General features: G+C 46.4%; 1 protein-coding gene across 1 annotated transcript in view; it reads left to right on the top strand.

Moving 5' to 3' along the window:
* The window catches only part of FBXO16 (F-box protein 16), a 621,955-nt gene that overhangs the window by 85,778 nt on the left and 517,645 nt on the right, over nt 1–18,532 (top strand). The window contains exon 2 of the mRNA XM_069605696.1: nt 7,078–7,215. Within this exon, the coding sequence (XP_069461797.1) occupies nt 7,117–7,215 (99 nt within the window). The 5' untranslated portion in view covers nt 7,078–7,116. The remainder of the gene's footprint in view (nt 1–7,077; nt 7,216–18,532) is intronic.

Below are 18,532 nucleotides of genomic sequence, written 5' to 3'. Positions count from 1 at the left end.
CACCGTGTGTTACCTTTGCTACTACCCCGATGCGTTTTAACGTCCATTTTACAAAACGGTCCTTCTGGCAGGGTTGCGGTTGGCAGTGAGATGCCCACGAACCCACCTAAAACATTTTGTTTTCATCTTTCCACATATTTTCAAAGTTAGTGTACAGCCTACCAGATTTCATTATTATTTGTATTTCTTAAGCTCCTGTGTCCCAAAATAAAGAGGTCTGACACCTATTGTAGATTTTGCAAAGATATGAACTCTCTTACCTCGGTATCTGATACCGTGGTTAGGTCCCTTGATGTGCGACATGAATCTACAGCTGTGGGAGCTTATTTTGGGGCAGATGGTTGCCATCGTTTTTAAAGTAAAGCCTGTGTACATCACACAATCTCAAGCACTGGGAGCCATGTTATCTGAACCTGCTCTCAAACTTTACATTCCTTTCATCAGGGCCAAAACCGTCACCTGGGTCTGGTCCCCATTTAGATATATAAGCAGCTGGGGTCATTGGTTTGTTATAAGAATCCAGGATGGATGCTGTTGCTAGGCAAATTACTGGGGAACGTGGGTTGAAAAACTATAGGCCTGTGTCCCGAGCAAGCTCTTTGCTCCTGTCACACCCTTGCATCGCTCCCAGCATCACCCCTGCTGCCTTTTGCCAGAAATGTATCAGTAAAACCATGTTCAATTGCCTGCCCCCACTTACTCTACTTGGCCACATCTGCACCTCTGGCTCCGCTGCTTTTAGGTTTGCCCCCTTCGGCCCCCGCTTGCTGATGCATCGTCTTTTCAGCAGGCATTCCTTACAAATGCTGTTCTCACCAATCCTTCCTACCTTATTCCTTTTCAGCGGTCCCCACGAGTCCGCTGCCCTTCACCTCCTATTCCATCATGCTCTTCCACCTTCCTTGATTGAGTAAAACAGGCGGTAGGTCACCTCTGACTGGCACATATCCCTTCAGCATTATTTCATTATCTGCCACGCCCCCACCTTAGACCACAGCATGATACTCCACGACCCCCCGCCCCCTGCTCACCCCTCATATGCAGGGCATGCTGTGACACCTACATGCACTGTGTTCCTCACTGCCCTAAGCTTGTGCAGACTTCAAACAGAACAGCCCTCAAGCAATGTAATGTTTTGCGGGCAGCCTTTGTTTTGGGCTGCACCGAATATGTGCCCATTTGATGAGAAACGTTATAGGGCAGCAATGATGACAGCACAGGGTCTCTTCCTAGAACCTCTTTTGCCATTTCCACGATGGCCATCTTGTTTTGATTTTGTGTAAAAAACAAAAAAAACTGTCCATCCTGGCTGCTAAACACAACTTTTATCAAGAACGCATTGAAACAGCAAACTCCTCTCAAAAAGAACTCTTCACCATTCTTAAGCAATTTGAAGGGAAAGATAACCCTTTTCCTCCTATCACAAAAAGTGATCAATGGTGTTCTGATATTCAACAGAGCTTTAGTAAGAAACGTGATGTCCATCGGGATTAGATCACTCTCCTACGAACTGGTCATGCCACCTTGACCAACGTCCATTCCAAGGAACTTGAGTGCACTGAAACATTTAATTGCGCTATCCCTGTTTTTAACTTAAAAGAAATAACGGAGGCTGAACTCTCTAATATCGTCCACAATCTGAAGCCATCTTCCTGCCCGGATGATCTCTGTCCAGCATCTAAAATTAAAGAATCTTTTGACTGTCTAGTCCCTTTTGTCGCTAAATTAGTTAATTCCTCCCTTGTCACCTCTACAGTACCCGCATCTCTCAAAAATGTCTGGATTGCCCCTGTTATCAAGAAGGTCTCTCTTAATCCGGCTGCCATAGAGACCGTCCTATCACCAATGCTACTTTCTTGTTGAAGATTCTGGACAGGGTTGCTTACCTGCCTCTTCAGAAACATATTGAGGAACATCGGCTCTTGGGCTCTTTGCAATTTGGCTTTAGAGCGCCTCACGGCACTGAGACTGCTCTGTTGGACCTTAAGGGCAACGTGTCCCGTGTTGTTGACTCTGGTCAGTTTACTATGTTCTTGCTCCTCGACCTCTCTGCAGCGTTTGACTTTGTTGACCATTCTCTGCTATTGGAGATGTTGGCCACCATCTATAACTGTTCTAGAAGTGCCTTGGGATGGCTGGCCTGCTTTCTGGGACCCTTTTCTGCCTGTGTAGCCTCCAGTGGCTTTAAGTCACTTCCCAAACTCCTTACTTGCGGTGTTCTGCAGGGTGCTTGCCTTTCTCCCACCCTCTTTAACCTCTATATTCGTTGTTTCTTCAATCTTCTGGATAGAATCAGCGTGGGTTACACTAGCTGCGCCGATGATACCCAGATATTGATCGAGCTGACTGGCGCGTATGAGAGGGATCGGTCGAGGATGACTTCTATCTATACTCTGAGGAGTGGATGATTAACAACTCACTTGCCCTTAACGGGAACAGAACTACACTTATGATGGTGGGCCCTACCCAACGCCTTGGTCAACTAGATCCCAGGTATGCCGCCTTTAATATTTCCGATACCTCTATTAAAACCAGCCCCTGTGTCAAGACTCTTGGTGTCTATTTTGATGCCTCTCTTAGCATGAATAAGCGTGTTAGCCAGGTGAAGAGATCTTGTGACTACACTACTCTGCTTATTAGGCAAATCAAGCTTTTCCTCTCTACAACTTATGCTGCTAACCTCGCTGTTGCTCTGGTGAACTCTAAACTGTACTATGGAAATAGTCTATTGACAGGCACTTCTGCGTCCAACCTGGCCTCGTTAAAAGTGGCTCAGAATAATGCTGTTTAAGCTGTTTGTGGTCTGGCGAGAAGGAATCATGTCACTGAGGCTCGTAGATCCCTGCATTGGCTTCCAGTTAAACATTGTGTCACCTAAAATATGCTTCTCCTTACTTACTAGTGTCTCAGTGACAGAGCACCTCCTTATCTGAAGAAAAGGATTAGGCGACCCTGTATCTCCCGTCCTCTCTGATCTAACAACTCTAATAGGCTCAAGCAGTCACGCTATAGTATGGCTCGATTTGGCAGCACCTACTATGATTCTATTGTACCTCGCATGTGGAATATGCTGCCCACTGATCTTCGTCTTTACCCTGAACTTTCCTCATTTAAGAGATCTCTAAAAACGTATCTCTTTAATTCCAACGACTAAGCTCCTTACTTCTTCCCGTCTCCTTTTGGTTTTCTAGACTTGCTGTTTCTCCTCTTACATGCTGCGCACTGAAGCCCACAGGCGAGTTGCACCCAGTAAAAGATATTTAACATTAACATATGCCTTTCTGATCTCTGTAGCTCTGGCGTTTTTAGGTTGGTAATCCTTAGTAGCAACGTGAGCCTTCCCCTTTCCTGGCATGGCTCAGTTTGATCAATATTTTCTGTCCTTTTTCACTTGAGTTCAGTTCCCTTTTACATTCCCACCCTTCTTCCCAGGGTGTTTGTCTACAGTTCTTAACACCGTCTCTTTTAGTGTATTCCCTATGCTCTGGATCACTTTATTACAGTTCAACTTTACAGGCTTTATCTTTAGGAACCTGTCACTTTCTCTGGTTTGAGTTTCGCCTGGTATCCATTCCTTGATACCTTCTCTCTCAGGCTTATTCGTTATTCTTGAGGATACATTCATACAGTTCCATTTTACTGGTGTTATTTTCAGTAGCTCATCAATTTCACTTAGACAAGTTTATCCTTGCACATAAAGATGCCCAGGTGGCCTCCCGGTACTCCCTGTCTCCCTGTTAGCTCTGTGTTTGCAGGGGAACACTTTCGGGCTCCCTGCTTGCTGGGGTTCTCTTCCTCTACTTTGTGGCTCATGTTCCTCCTTGGCATTAGTATCTGTCCCTTAGTTCTCTTCCTTTACTCGACCCATCAGACTACAGGTTGCAGGATCTCTTGTGAACTCTGTTCCTTGGTTTCAGCACTGTTCGAAGGCAAACTGCCCACTATGAACTCTTGTGGTCACGCCACCAGGGCGATAAGGTTTTCCTTCTCCTTCAGTGTTTTCTCCTCCGAAACACTGAGCTTCTTGTGTTTCCCTATGCTGCCCAGGACACCTTCAAAGGACGCGGGCCCGCGGCTCTCCTTGGCTCAACCACCTCCCGGCATCACCTCGTCAGGGGACTTCACCTGCTTACGCTTTTTGCTCTCTGGTCGTGCTTCGCCTTTGCTCGGTGTACGCTTTCTCACCAGCCTTCTCGTCTCAGGTAAATGTACGTCTTTTCTTAAAGAGACAGAGCCTCCTTTTTGTAGACAGAGGGCTGTTTTAGTTAAGTTTTCAGTGCAGTGCCTGGAGCTTACAATGTTCTTTACATCTGCCAATCTCATATATGCCTTCATGGTGGATGGTCTAGGGAGTTTCTCACGGGAACTAGAGTCCTTGTCCCCTAATGGGGAGTCTCTCCCAGTAATGTCCTACTTGCTCAGACCCCTAGGGAGGTTCTTGCTGAGCTGGCTCACCTCCCTAGTCTCAAAGAGAGAAGGAACGAATAACCTCGATTCATCACACGGCCTGTCCTTCATTATTGCCTAAATATTGCAGCCGATCATCTGACATAGGTGCCTTTCTAAAGTGGTATGGTTTAACAAATTTCCTTGAATCGGTGTGAAAGCGCCACACCAAACCTATACTGTTTTTTAAAAATGGCTCAAAATTAGGTATTTTACAGCTCGATTATTGGGAGAATTGTATAACAAAGCATTATTTACAGTTCATTCTGTGGGGGAACACTTGAAATAGTCGAATACTTTAAAAGACTGGTCATCAACAGTAAAGAACAAAAGAGCATTTCTCTGCAGCAAAGCATGCATGTGCTCATCAAGAAATGGTATGCCCAACTGAAACTCTGAATGCGCTGTATGCACATCTATATTTCTGCCCCATCACCCTCTTTCCTGGACCGACCACCGGGCTGTTAAAATCAAGCTCCCACCTGCTTGACTGCCTACCCAGTTAACAAGAAAGAAAGAGCCCCCAGAGCAGTTAATAATAAATAATAATTAGGCTTTTATATAGCGCTACAAACCCTCAGGTATCCGAGCGCTGCTTATTATTACCCACGGTGTGTGGTGCTCATTTATCGACCTCGGAAGGATGAAAGGCTGAGTTTGGCCCCGCCGGGATTCGAACCTGCGTTAACAGGCTCTGCACGGGTGTCAAAGCGAGCGCTCTACTCGCTGTGCCACTTGACCGGCTAGGTTCTGTGTATGGTTAACCACTAACTAACGTGAATCAGTATTTAGTGATTTTTATTTCATAATCCTCATCATTTTTTGAAGTGCCCAACATAATGCAAAGTTAATACACAAATGGGACATAGCCATATATTTAAACATGTGCAAAGAACATTGTGGCAAGGTGGGAATAGCCATAGGGATTAGCATGGGCAGGGAGTGAGTGGGCTCATAACCAAACTACACCTATACACCGTGTGTACCTGTTCATACATATGTCATTCCTGTATGTCCCTCGTCCTATGCCTTTCCTCCCAATTCGTACTTGAATCTGGATTTGAATGCGATAGTTTGGGCTTTATAGGCGTCAATAGCCCAAACTACAAAAAAACAAGTAATCCTCGGTTCATCCTAGTTCTACTAACCCTCAAGGGTGACAAATAGAAACCAGAAAGCTTGTGGCGAGTGCATTTCGACACAGCTATGGAATTCAACTAGTTGTACAAGGCAATGCAAAACAAATCATGTGAGCTAAAAAACAATATTTTCAGGAGTGCATATGCCAGTCTAATAATCCACAGAAAGAACTCTACTCAATGATCGAAGAATGTTGCATGCCATCATCAATTCAGAATTCAGTGGCCTCGACTCAGTTGGGTCCTTTGCTCGCTGCACCCTAGGGATTGAATCAGTAACTCTCTGAGACCCAACAAGGCTGAAACGTGTCTGGGGATGATTGTGTTTCCGTGCAGAGGTGACCTGGGCTTTTAATCAGGCTTGTCTGCTCTCATTGATGGCAGTACCAAGACTGACTTAGATATGGCTCGTCCCTTTTGCAATCGTGCAGACAGGCTAAAAACAATGGGGTTGAAAGTTGCCCAGAGCATGACAGCGGTTGTGAACCAAGCAGTCTTTATACATTTTTTGGTTAGTCTTTGCAATGCCCTGCCAGTCTAGAGCAAGTATGGATTCTCTTGCCTGTTTCTACATTGCCCCAGAAAATGATGATGATGCCATTCCCAAAGCCTTACAAGATATGAAGCAGTAAAACACATTATATTAGTGCCATATATAACCTCCGCCAAGAGATTTCTGAACGCAGTCTCATCAAAGCAAATCCCCGTTGCCCAAGTCAAATACATTATCAATCTAGCATGATAATGTTTTTTGCTATGGCAACACATGAATTAAACATTTTCAACTGGCTATTGTCATTTTCTGGGAGCAATGTAGATGTACCTACATTTCTCTCAGAAAAAAAGAGATGTCAGATAAACAATGAGTTGGTCGCTTTGTCCGAGTAAGCACATTACACAGCTGGTGTCTGCATTGCCACTGGAACTGCCCAGTGTGTGTAGGGCTGCCCATGCTACTTCAAAATACCACCTGACTGTCCCATTGTCGCCCACATTGCCCCACAACAGCCACATCCATTTACCTCCAGAATTGCCCCATGTCACTCACATTGCCTATGGGCCTCCCCTATTTCCCATACAGCTGTCTATGCCACTTCAAACCCCCCCTTGAAATGCTGCATGGCACCCAGATTGATACCAGAACTGCCACATTCCACATCCTATTTCCCCAGCGTTGGAAATTCCTTCCAAGTCCGCCAAATAACCTGTCTCATTATATAAACTCTATATTGAATCAGAAAGTCTGATCAAGCTAGAGCTGTAGCCAGCAATCAGTGCTTCAATATGTAAAGCAGCAGGAATCTGGTGGCCAATGTGTCCACCAAATGATCTTGCTCTTCTGGTTAACCCACAATAATATAAACCTTATACCTCACTGTTCTTTCATAAAGCAATTATGTACACACAGAAAGTCATGTAAACATTAAAATGATTCACATTAGATATAATGTTCAGCTATGACCTTTTTATTTTTTCCCTTCTGATTCTGCAGTGAAAGACCGTCGACCAAGATTGGGGATTTTGGTGCACAATGGCGTTTGCTGCTCCGAAGATCACGGATGGCGGCGCTAAAATGCAAACTAAAATGAGTACCTGGACACCCCTTAATCATCAACTAATGAACGACAAGGTATGGTAGATGTACACGTTACATGAGGCTGAAGGGCAATGTGGCCAAGCTCAGTTGATATCTGGGTGTGGTGCAAAGATATTATGTGCATTGATGATAACGCAACATTCCCAAATCATTAAAAGCTATCGTCCTAATCTCAATAATGAAACTGGCTGAAGATTTAGCTTCTTTTGCAAAGTGGCAAAGTGTTTTATCTGCAAATATTTTAAGTATGATCCCAAAAAAGGGTGGAAACAAACCTATGGTATCATTTCTTTGCACCCTATAATTTTCTAATTTTTATGATTGGGTATTTATATAAAACGCGCTTAATACCCAGAGGTTTCTAAGCGCTGACCTGGGGATTGAACATGTGTTGCTCCGTGTCATCTTGCTTCCAAGGCGCGCACGTCCCTGAGCTATCCTCCCACCCTCTGTTCACACTGTGTTGTGGACCGACTCTGAACAAACTTTTTGTGTGACACAAATTTTACAAAAGGACGTAGGGTTATGCCCAAGTCTATCTATCTATCTATATTGGTTTTTGTATAGCGCTAAATCGCCCGAGGGCCTCAGAGCGCTCACAGGAACAAACCGAACACAAAGACATAGAGAGCAGACGGACGGAAAGAATAGGAAACCAAAGCACAGAATGAGACGATTACTCAGTGCCATTGTCAAACAACCAAGTCTTGAGCTGCTTTTTGAAAGTGTTAATGGATCCACAGTTTATTTATAGACAGAGGCAGTGAATTCCAGGTCTTGGGGGCCCAGAAGCTAAAATTGATACTGCCAACTCTTTTGAGGAGTTGGCGGGGTTGAAGGAGATTCTCATTGTTGTTGGATCGCAGGTTCCTCCTAAGAGGTGCTTTCTGTATTTTATCCGAAAGACATTTAGGTGCCATACCAGATAGGCATTTAAAAACGATTACAGCACTTTTAAATTAGATTCTTTGGCCGACTGGAAACCAGTGGAGATTTCTCCTCTCGACCGAGATCTTCGAATGTTTGCTTAGGCCATTTACCGCTCTGACGGCTCCATTTTGGATGGTCTGCAACTTTCTTATGTTCGATTTAGAAGTGCCGATCAGCAGACTGTTACAATAATCGAGTTTAGAGTTAACAATAGCACCAGCTATTATGGCCAAGTTGGGCTTGGTTAGATAAGGGCGAATTTGCCAAAGATTGGAGAGGAAGGCACAAGTAGATTTGAGATAGGAGGCGTGCCTTTTGAAAGAAAGGTCAGAATCCATAAAAACGCTAAGCGTTTTTACTTGGTCAGAGACCATAATATTGCTGTTTTTAATTTGAAAACTTCGATATTTGTCTTCTAGATTTTTGAATCTCTGGGGAGGGCCAATTATCATTAGCTTAGTTTTGGCTTCGCTGAGAGCTAATGAATTTGATGCTATCCAGGCTTTTATGGCTGAGAAAACCTCTCTTACTCTGTGTGAATCTTGTTCGTAGTCTCCTGATAAAGTGAACAGCAACTGGGGACCTTGGGATTGAACAAGTATATTTCTATATTCCATATTAGTATGTTTTAAAGAAAGCATGCTTCTAACAAATGTCAACGTCTCAGTCTTCTATGTCCATATGCCTACCTGTTTCAGCTGGATATGTGAAAGACGCCTTTCATCAGGAATAAACAACAGAAATTCGGTCCTTGTCCTACGGTAGCAGGAACACAACAAGATAGAGGGGGAGGCAGTTGTGAAACCGGTGGTATTGATGGGTGCAGATTGAAGTACCAGAGTCCTGAATGCTGTTCTTGGTCTATAGGTTTGTCAGTGACATTTGGGAAGATTCTAGCAGAGAGCCCATTACCTGATAAAGCACAATGCTTCTGGTCTGGGTTAGCTACCAATGCTGAAAGGGAGAGGCAAAACTAAAGAGGTGAGCTTCGTTGAGCATGTGGTAACTGATCAGGGATTGTGTGTGTAGTGTAAGGTGTCAGGAAAAAGAAGGGTGAAGATAAATGATGGGTATATTCAGTGTGGAAAATAGTGCATCAGATGCCATCGAGGAGCTAGCTAATTGGCACCATCTGGGGAAAAGATTCAGGCAGGCTATTTGATGTTTTGTGGTAAGATTCATTTGATTACGATTCAATTGTGCAGGGTTTGACCCAGATGAGTCATTTCTCCTATTACCCCACTTCATTGACTTCTGCGTGGGTTCTTGTTCATATCATGTAGGGGTGGCCTTCCCTTGGATCAAAGTTGCAGTGAGTAGGTGTACGTTGGTTGAGCTTTCAGTGCTGATTTCATGATGACGTTAGTTGAGTAAACCAGTTTTTAGCTATTTTCTGAAGATCCAGCAGTCTTCAGTCATGTTGACCCCTTTCATTCATTCTGCTGCCCTTTGGTTGTGTTTCTCTGTGTTTATCAGGAGTGCTGGGCAACATTGGATATTGTCTTCGGACCAATTTCCTCATGGGTGTGCCATTTTGAAGTCCTGGCACATGTCATCCCTTTCAACAGGTCTGGAGCCACAAGCTCTTTGTAAACCCAGCCTGGTAGTTGAGGGCTTTAAAGTGTTGTCCCATATGAGCCCATTTTCTTTGATGTATTTCTTTTCTGATTTTCAAGACAGATTATAGCCGTCTTGAAAATCAGAATCTAATCAGGCTTAGGTTCTTTAGGATGAAAAGCAAAAGGCCTGCATGAAAGGCAAAAGGTTTTGTATGTCTCTTGAATGTCTGAAGAAGAAGCTACTTGGCGTCACAAGCCTTAGATAGATGTACAACAGACTGGTGGGTAATACATGATTCATGAAATTGTCCCCAATTTGCCTTTGCTACCCCTACTGACACTTACATAGAGTCTTTGGGATTGTACTTTATTACCACATTTGATGAATCCTGTAGAGTCATCACTGAACCCCAGCCTAAGCTCTCCTCCCATGTGGCTGGGGGAAGGCAGCCACTGCCTGATCCTAACCCTGGGGGTGGTATTATGGGGATGGATCACATGGGAGGTGATGGCTGTCAGGGGCTAGTGGGGACTCCTTTGGGAGAGATACAGTATTCATCTTCTTGTGAGGATGAGAGTCCTATAATTCCCAAATACCTAATGGCATGTTGTCACTGCACAAGTCCCTCCTATGAAGCTACCCAAAGAACATGCTATGAAAAACCATCTAGACAAAATAGGGTTTGTACCTTGAAAGGTCATGAATTAAACATGGCATCCTCTAATTGTCATGATTCTGTCTTGGGTAGAGGTCCTAACCCCAAACCTTTTACATAACATCCCCTAACTCTGACAACTCTCAGTTCACAAAGCAATTAAAACGAACTAAATGTCAAAGGGCCAAAGGACCAAAACCACTATGGACTTCGGGATCCATAATGCCTGTGGTACTGAGACGATGAAGACGGGCTACGAGTAGGTGCTATTGAACATAAGGTGCAGTTTAGTTGTTGTAGAGCAAATTACCTGAGCGGGACATTTAAACCGAAGAATTAGCTGCAGCTGAGAGGAGACGTGGAAGGTGTAGTGGAGGTAGAAGCAGTCCGGGGTTCTAGGAGTGCTGCAAAAGGAAAAGCGCCAGCTGAAGTCAACATGAGAAGAGAAGGCGTGCAGTATTGCAGAGTGTGCACAGCAGGAATCAGCGTTGTGGATGGCAACGGGAGGATAAGTGCAGCCGTATAGGGGATGTTCTCCCAACCCAAGATGAGTTACCTCAGTGTGCGGGAGGACGCAGAGGTCCACGGAGCTGGAAGAGCTCTGGAGAAGAGCCTTGCAAACTGCTGAAGTTATGAGGGAGCTGTCAACAGAGTGGGCAGAATGCAGAAGGTCCGCCACAGCAGCAGAGAGTGAAGCAGAGACACCAAAGGAGACCAGTGAGTTGCCCTGAAGTTAAAGGTGACCCTGGGGCACTCTGAGCAGGACATTTGGCAATAACCCATAATTTTGAATACCAAACAAATAAAGTAAGAGGACAACAAGGACACAATTCCCCTTTTATGGGATATCAACTTGGGGAAACCTGTAATCCTCATTGCTGACAGCCAAGAGGCTGTAAAGAAGCAGTACAAAGGCGACAAGGGCACAATTCCCCCTTTATGGGATACCAAATTGGGGAAACCTGTAAACCTGCATTGTCAAGAGCCAAGGGGTTATGAAGGAGTAAACAGGCAACTAAGGGCAATTCTCCTTTCTTGAGTTGTCAGTTTGGGGAATCCTGTAACCCACATTGTCAAGAGTCTAAAAAGGTAATAATAATGTGTTTTTTATATAACGCTTTAATCTAAAGCGCTTTACATAGGACATATTTATATACATTACTATTATGTATTAAGAGGCAGCCATTGTTCGGCCGTCCTCAAATGAGATACTGGTGTGGAGAACCTTGGAACAGATATTTCCACCAAGACCAACTGTAGTTGTAGGAGTTTTTCTCCCTGGCAGGCGAGTACACCAGGAAAGGGAGCAGTAGTAGTTAACCCTGGCATGTGAGTATACCAGGAAAGAAGATAGATGTTTTGAAGAAGTGTGGTGTGGTGGAAAGAACTTGTTAACTCTAAGATCATTTTGACAAACTGTTGCATCACCAAAGGTAGTTGCAGTGCTATCATGACAAAAGTATTCCATTGGAATAATAAGTGTGATATGCTAATAATTGCTTTGCATCCTGAGGAAAACATTTGCCTTGGTTTATGAACTTGTGTTTGGTGAGATAGACATGTGCCTTACCAGGAAGGATACTGTGGAGAAAAACACTTGATTTGATTTTTGAGCGAGGGTTTGTGAAAGAGCCATCTACTTTACCAAGTGGAAGAACACAGTGGTGGGAAAAGACATTTTGTGTTGAACTGAACAGATCTTTGTTGAATCAGAACGTTTTCTAGGGTATTCCTGAATTGATCCAGGGATGGGAGTCCAACCCTGTTCACAAGGAGTACTTTCTAAAATCTATAAGTTTTAACTTTTAGTTTGCTAGGTAGGGACATCCTTGTTAGGATAGGGACAGATAGGCGTTTATCTCACCCCTTTTTTACTTTAATAAATGGCAGACATTGAGAAAACTATACCTTTGTGTCCGTCTCTCATTTCTGACCCCTCACACCCCCCTGCAGTCCGTGAGAGTGAACAAAGTGGCTTTGCAAGCATTTTTAACATACAGTGTAAACTGGCTTCCTGAGCTCCTTTTACCATTAGTTATTTTTGCTTTTGCATAGAGATGAAGTTTTATGGCAGTTCCAGCTCTGGCCCATTACTATTTCTTATTTTCCATTCACTGGTTTTAGGGATTAATGAAAACTTCTTGAAGCCCCCTTTGTCAATACTAAGGTACTGATAGTTTGTTTCTATGTGTCAGATGACCCCCCAAGGAACAACAAAAGATTGTTGATGTGAACAACTGTTCATTGTAGAGACCCTGCTTCACAAATATCTACTCGTGTTCCAGGAGCAAGCAGATAAAATTGGCTAAGTGGGGTCTGGTTGCCTTAACCTGCTCTTTGACAGTACATGTGCAATTATATACAAAAACACAGCAAGAATATCATCATGAATGCAAGATGCATCTTCTGAAGCTCACTGAGCCTCCATTATAAGCCACAGAGAGATGCCTGTGCCTGTGTCACTGCCTTGCTCTACTCCTCTGTCCCTCCTCTACATGCTGGAGCCTCCCTGGCTAGTGTGGTAGTGTGGTATGGGGTCCCGCCATGTTGCGGGAAGAGCAACTGTGTGCAGCTGTGGGACTTTTTCAACCCTTCTTCACTAGCCCAGAATTCCTTGTCTTAACTTCATACCTTCTGGACTAACCTAGGTCTCCTCATCCCCTCTCCCATCCAAGCATTGATGTTTGACTCCTGCACTGTTTTGGCATTGCAGAGGCAAAAACACAATGCAGGAACTTCAGGTATGTGGGACTCCCCTACAACCCTCACTTGCCGCTCTTCTCAACACGCGACTATGACTCCTCCAGCTTTTGATTGTTTATGTACCTTGGTCGACTCCTGTTGCATGCCCAAACCTCCATCACACCCCTGATAAACCCGATTCCGACTTTGAAGCCTGGTGCTTCACACTGCTCGAATTACATTACTTATGCTGGCCTGACCGCTGATGCAACCGCCCAATACACAGAAGCGTGGCTTTCCAGTACCTGCACCCTTGCCTTTGTGTCACTCATTTGAACTTGCACATACCTGTTAATATTTATCTGAAGTAGCCCCTAGTTCCATGAGGCGCAGCTTTACCAGACGCACCTCCGGAACCGTTTTATTGTCGTAATCTGTACACAAGGTCTTGCTCTGAAAGATTCTCTTACTGTAAATAATCACTATGCAACTTACCTGTAACCACCTATCATTTTCTGTGCGGCCTTGTGCTGCCTATGTAACTTACCTGTAACTACCTATCATGACCTGTGCAGCCTTGTGCTGCCTATGTAATTAACCTGTAACTACATATCATGACCTGTGCAGCCTTGTGCTACCTATGTAATTAACCTGTAACCACTGATCATGTCCTGCGCGGCCTTGTGCTGCCTATTTATTTATTTATTGTTTATTTATAGAGCGCTTATACACAGGTGTACTGCTTCAAAGTGCTTCAAGGCGGGAAAGGAACAAGGGAATACAGTAATCATTCTTAGGCCTTGAGATTCTGAGTGATCTGAGAACTAGAATATTAGGCCTGGTGACTTTTCTCCTAGTTCAAGTTTCAAGTGAAATGTTATAGTTGCGACCAAGCTCGGGAGCGGGGGACGAGATATGGTAAGGAGGGAGTGGGTAGGGGGGAACAGGACTGATATCAAATGGCCCTAGTACATTTAGGTGAGCATACAGAAGGAGGTGCGGGAAGGGGGAATGGGGGAACACAATGAGTCAGGTCCAGCAGGGCACTGGGTTAAGTGCAGAGAAGTTGCCCCGCTCACATAGCACAGGCTGAACGTGCATAATGCTGAACAAAGGGTAGTGGCCCGGAGGCAAGTGCAAAAAGACTGGCGGGGGAGCCTTGGACCTATAGGCTCTGGAGGTGAACCAGTCAACTAGTCAGCAAAACTGAGCAGAGTTAAGGGGGCGCAGGAGGGTGGAGAGAAAAGATAGGAGATTAACAAGGGAGAGGGTGAGAAAAGGATGAAGAGAAAAGTAAGGTCTTTAGGAGTTTATTTAACTTAAGGTGCTCCGGCTCAAGGCACAGAGAGGTAGGTAGGCTTTTCCAGAGGGAGGTACCTGCAGAGGATAAAGGTCTACCCCCAAATCTCTGTTTGTGAAAAGGGCTCACACGCAGAGAGTTGGAGGAGGACGAGCGGAGGTCTCTAGACAAGACGTTTTTAGGAAGAGAGCGTTGTACATGGAGCGAACCCCAGCCCCAGAAAGCATTGTGAATTATGCAGAGGATGAGTTGTAGAGGACAGAGAGTATAACTAGGGAGATTGAGAAAGAGGCTGTTACAATAGTCCAGCCTAGAGAGTACCGGGGCTCTTGAGGTGATGCGTCTATGGGGGAAGGTGAGGAAGGGTAGAATGCCTCTGAGGAGGTGCAGTTGGTAGTTGGAATTTTTGGAGATGTCTGAGATGTGAGCAGAGAACGAGAGAGTGGAGTCGAAGATGGCCCAAGATTGTTTGCCTCATTGGTGGATGCAGGGCTAAGGGAGGCAGGCCAGTGAGAGAGTGGGAAAGCGGGAGCAGGGGTCCCAATGATTACAATCTCTTACTGGCCTTCAGGCAGAGATCGTTAGCAGCACACCAAGACTGAATTGCTGATAGACAATCCATGATGAGTGAGGAGGAGGAGGAGGCCCGAGGGTAGCCTGAAAGAGAGCTGCGTGTCATCCGCATAACACTGAAAGTTGGAGGTAAAGGTGGAGATCATGTGGGCCCAGGGGGCCATGTAGATATTGAAGAACCAGGGGGAAAGGTTAGAACCTTGGGGGTACCACAAGTAGAGAGAGTGGTAGAGGAGAGAAAAGGCCCACGTTCCATCTGGGAGGGCCGGTCAGAGAGAAAGGAGGCGAGCCACGTCAGGGCCTGATCTGTGAAGCCCGTGGAATCAGGGAGACGGGTGATCAGGATGGTGTGGTTTACCGTATCGAAGGCAGAAGAGAGGTCAAGAAGAATGAGGACAGAGGTGGAGTTAGAGTCAAGATTTGAGAGCAGGTCTTCACATTTGTTTCTGTGCCTCTGGATGCTCTAAAGCCAAACTGCTGGTCATGGAGACAACCAAAAGATTCAGTATGGGGGGTAAGTTGATTGATGGCCAGCTTCTCCAGGAGTTTTCCCACGAAAGGGGTGATGGAGATTGGGTGATAGTTTGCCAGAATGGACCTGTCGACGGAAGGTTTTTTGAGCAGAGGATGCATGAGAGAGTGTTTGAGAGGAGAGGGGAAAACTCCAGTGGCGAAAGAGAGGTTGCAAAAGTCAGCCAAAGCTGGAGCGAGGGTGTCAATATTGTCCTTGATGGTTTTAGAGGGGCAGGGGTTCACCTGTTTGGAAGAGGCTTTCATAGACCGGATTTGTCTGGCAACCTCATCAGGTGTGACAGGGAAGAGGGAGGACAGAAGAGGGGTTGGTAGGGTGCTGGCTGAGGGAGGACCAAGAGATGTTGGTGCAAGTGGAGGGAGAGAGGGCAGGATGTCCTGTGTTTTGGTGGTGAAATGTGCGGCCAGGGTAGAGCAAAGGGCCTGTGTAGGTGTAGTAGAGGCTGCTGCTGCGGTAGGATTGGCCAGTTCATTGCAGACTTTGAAAAGTTCAGCCGTGTTGTTAGATGCCACGGTGATGCAGGCTTGAATGTAGACTCTTTTCTTGGAGCAAATGCAGAGTCTATATTGCCTATGAAGTAGGCGGCAGGCCAGTTTGTCTGAAGATCTCCATTTCCGTTCTGTTTCTCTGCACTTGTGTTTAAGGACAGCCAGATCTGAGTCGTACCAAGAGTTGCACTTTTTGGGAGGCTTCAGTCGGACCCTCATGACAGCGGCAAGGATGTCAAGAGTGTTGGAGATGGAATGTTGAAAGATGGAGAGGGCTGTATCAGGGTGGGAGTCAGCCGCAGGAGTAGGAGGGGGAGAGTAGGTGGAGGCAAAGGCAGCCACTGACACTCTTATCATGGGTCGGATAACCTTGAAAGCAGGTGGTGGTGTAGGGTGTACTATTGCTAAAGGAGAAGAGAGCTTCAAGTGAGAAGAAAGAATCGAATGATCAGTCCATGAGAGTCAGGTGGTGAGAGGAGCGTGGCCATCAGTGTGTGTTGGATCAGAGGGTAGAATGGAAAGAGAAAGAGTCACATAGGTGTCAGAACGGTCCTGAAGAGTCGGGAGAGTCAAGGTGGATGTTGAAATCCCCCAACAGGAGAAGTTGGGAAGAGGAGGAGAGGAGAGATGAGGCCAGGTTAGCCCATTCCGAAAAGAAGAGGGTCGCCTGGCCAGGCAGCCAATAGAAGTTGGCCAGGGTAAGAGAGGAAACACATGAGAGAGAGAGAGCCTACAAACCAGCATTCAAAGGAGGAGTAGGCCTGAGTGGGAATAATGGAAACGGGGATCCACTCAGGAAAGATCAAGGCTACTCCACCTCCTGGCCTGTTGGGCCTGGACACGGAGAGCATCTTGTAGCCCTCAGGGCGGAGTGTGTCAAAACTCATGACAGAGCTGTCCTTAAACCAGGTCTCAGTAAGAGCAAGAACACCAAGTTCAAGGAGATGACAGATGTCAGAAGAGTGCTTGACAGCAGAGAAAGAGTTTAGCTTGGCAAAATGGAGCAGGTTGCCCCTTTTGAAGGACTTGTGTGGGGGGATACATGGGACAGAGGTCCCCCCACAAGCAACAAGAGTGCCTGAGATATAGCTGTGTGGCATAAATTACCTTTCCCTCCCCCCTCCCTCTCCATCCCGAAACCCTCTCCCACCCCTCCCCACCCCACACAACCTGAGGCGTCCAACTTCGTGCCCCCATCATGTTGGGCACATCTGTCGAACAGCATGGGATGTAACCCCTACATTGGGTCACATATTGTTCTACCCTCCCACAACAACTCGGTTGACGGGGGTCACCTCCCCCGACTCCAGGTAGAACCATCAATCTACTTCCCCCAACTCCCTGATCCCTCCTCCCACTCACTGTAGACTTTTATCTGAGGGCCCCCCTTCCAGACCCAGACACATTATCAGAGTTGAGCACAACAACAGACCACCATATTGATAGTCACCGGGGGGTTCCCCCACTAGTTTTCCAGCTCCAAAGAGGGCCCCTCTCCCAGTGAGCCCCATGAAATCCCCCAAGTACTTGGGGGACTGGGGGGCCGACACAGGGAAGTCAACCCACACTCTCAGGTGTCTTCATTTCGAGATGGCGAGGGGTGTTCAACTTCTGAAACTTCCGAACTCCTATAGCCCTGCGTTTTCCCTGCGGTGATTCCGGGACTTTGGGGGGGTCTGATTAGGGTCCGGACCATGCCCTCTGAGTTCCGAGGTGGAATCTTCCCTACGGCCCACCAGATCCTCTCTGACAAGTTGTATCTCCTCTGCCACCAGGTTATACCGTTCACCATCCCATTCAAACACCAAAGCAAAGGGGTATATCTCACCCCCTTCACTTGAAGCCATCTGCTGAGGGCCCCACACTTCTTCCGCCTCAGCAATGTGTGGGCTGACAAGTCCTGAAAGATGGCCACTCTGGTTCCCCATAGGTCACCTCCTTCTAGTGCTTCGCCTTATCAAGCCTTGCCTTATCCCAGTAGTAGTGCATACTCACCAGGACTGAGCGCGGCCCCCGCGATCCACCTCTGGCTCGGTGCACCTGGTCTATGATAACCCTCTCTCCTTCCCTGGATTCGAGGACAATCGTTATTATTTCTTGAATCTTCTGTTCAAGGCCCATTGGAGTCTCACCCTCTGGCTCTTGGAGCCCAAAAAACCAGAGGTTGTTGCGTCGCTCCCGGTTCTCGATGTCGTCCACATTAAGGTGCAACTCCTCCTCACGCCTCTCCATTTCCAAGAAGCGCGCCTCCATTTGTGTCTTCAATAGGCCAGTGGAGGCCTGGTTGGCCTCCACCCCATCCATTCTGTCCTCCAGGGTGACCACCTTGGCCGAAAGGACTGCCAGCTTTGCCCCCATGTCTGTCCTCATCCCTCTGATCTCCACCAGGATGGTCTGTATGTCTGTCTTTATAGAACACAGCTCCGCTGGGGGTGGTGCTGGTCCCGAGTCTCTGGTGGTCCCTGCCATTGTTTCTGTGCCTTGGTAATGGAAACGTGCCAAGGTGTCCTGCCAGCTCATAGGTGTCCTTAACTGCGGCCCCTTGTGCTCACCAGAGGACGATCGGGGTGCCCCCAGCTTCACTCCTTCCCTGGGTCACTTCACACACAAGAGTCTCCCCCACAGGGCTC

Source organism: Ambystoma mexicanum, chromosome 4p, assembly GCF_040938575.1.
Source record: "Ambystoma mexicanum isolate Mex_15411 chromosome 4p, UKY_AmexF1_1, whole genome shotgun sequence".
Taxonomy (NCBI): domain Eukaryota; kingdom Metazoa; phylum Chordata; class Amphibia; order Caudata; family Ambystomatidae; genus Ambystoma; species Ambystoma mexicanum.
Note: the sequence above shows the minus strand (reverse complement) of the source record. Positions and strands in the feature narration are given on the sequence as shown.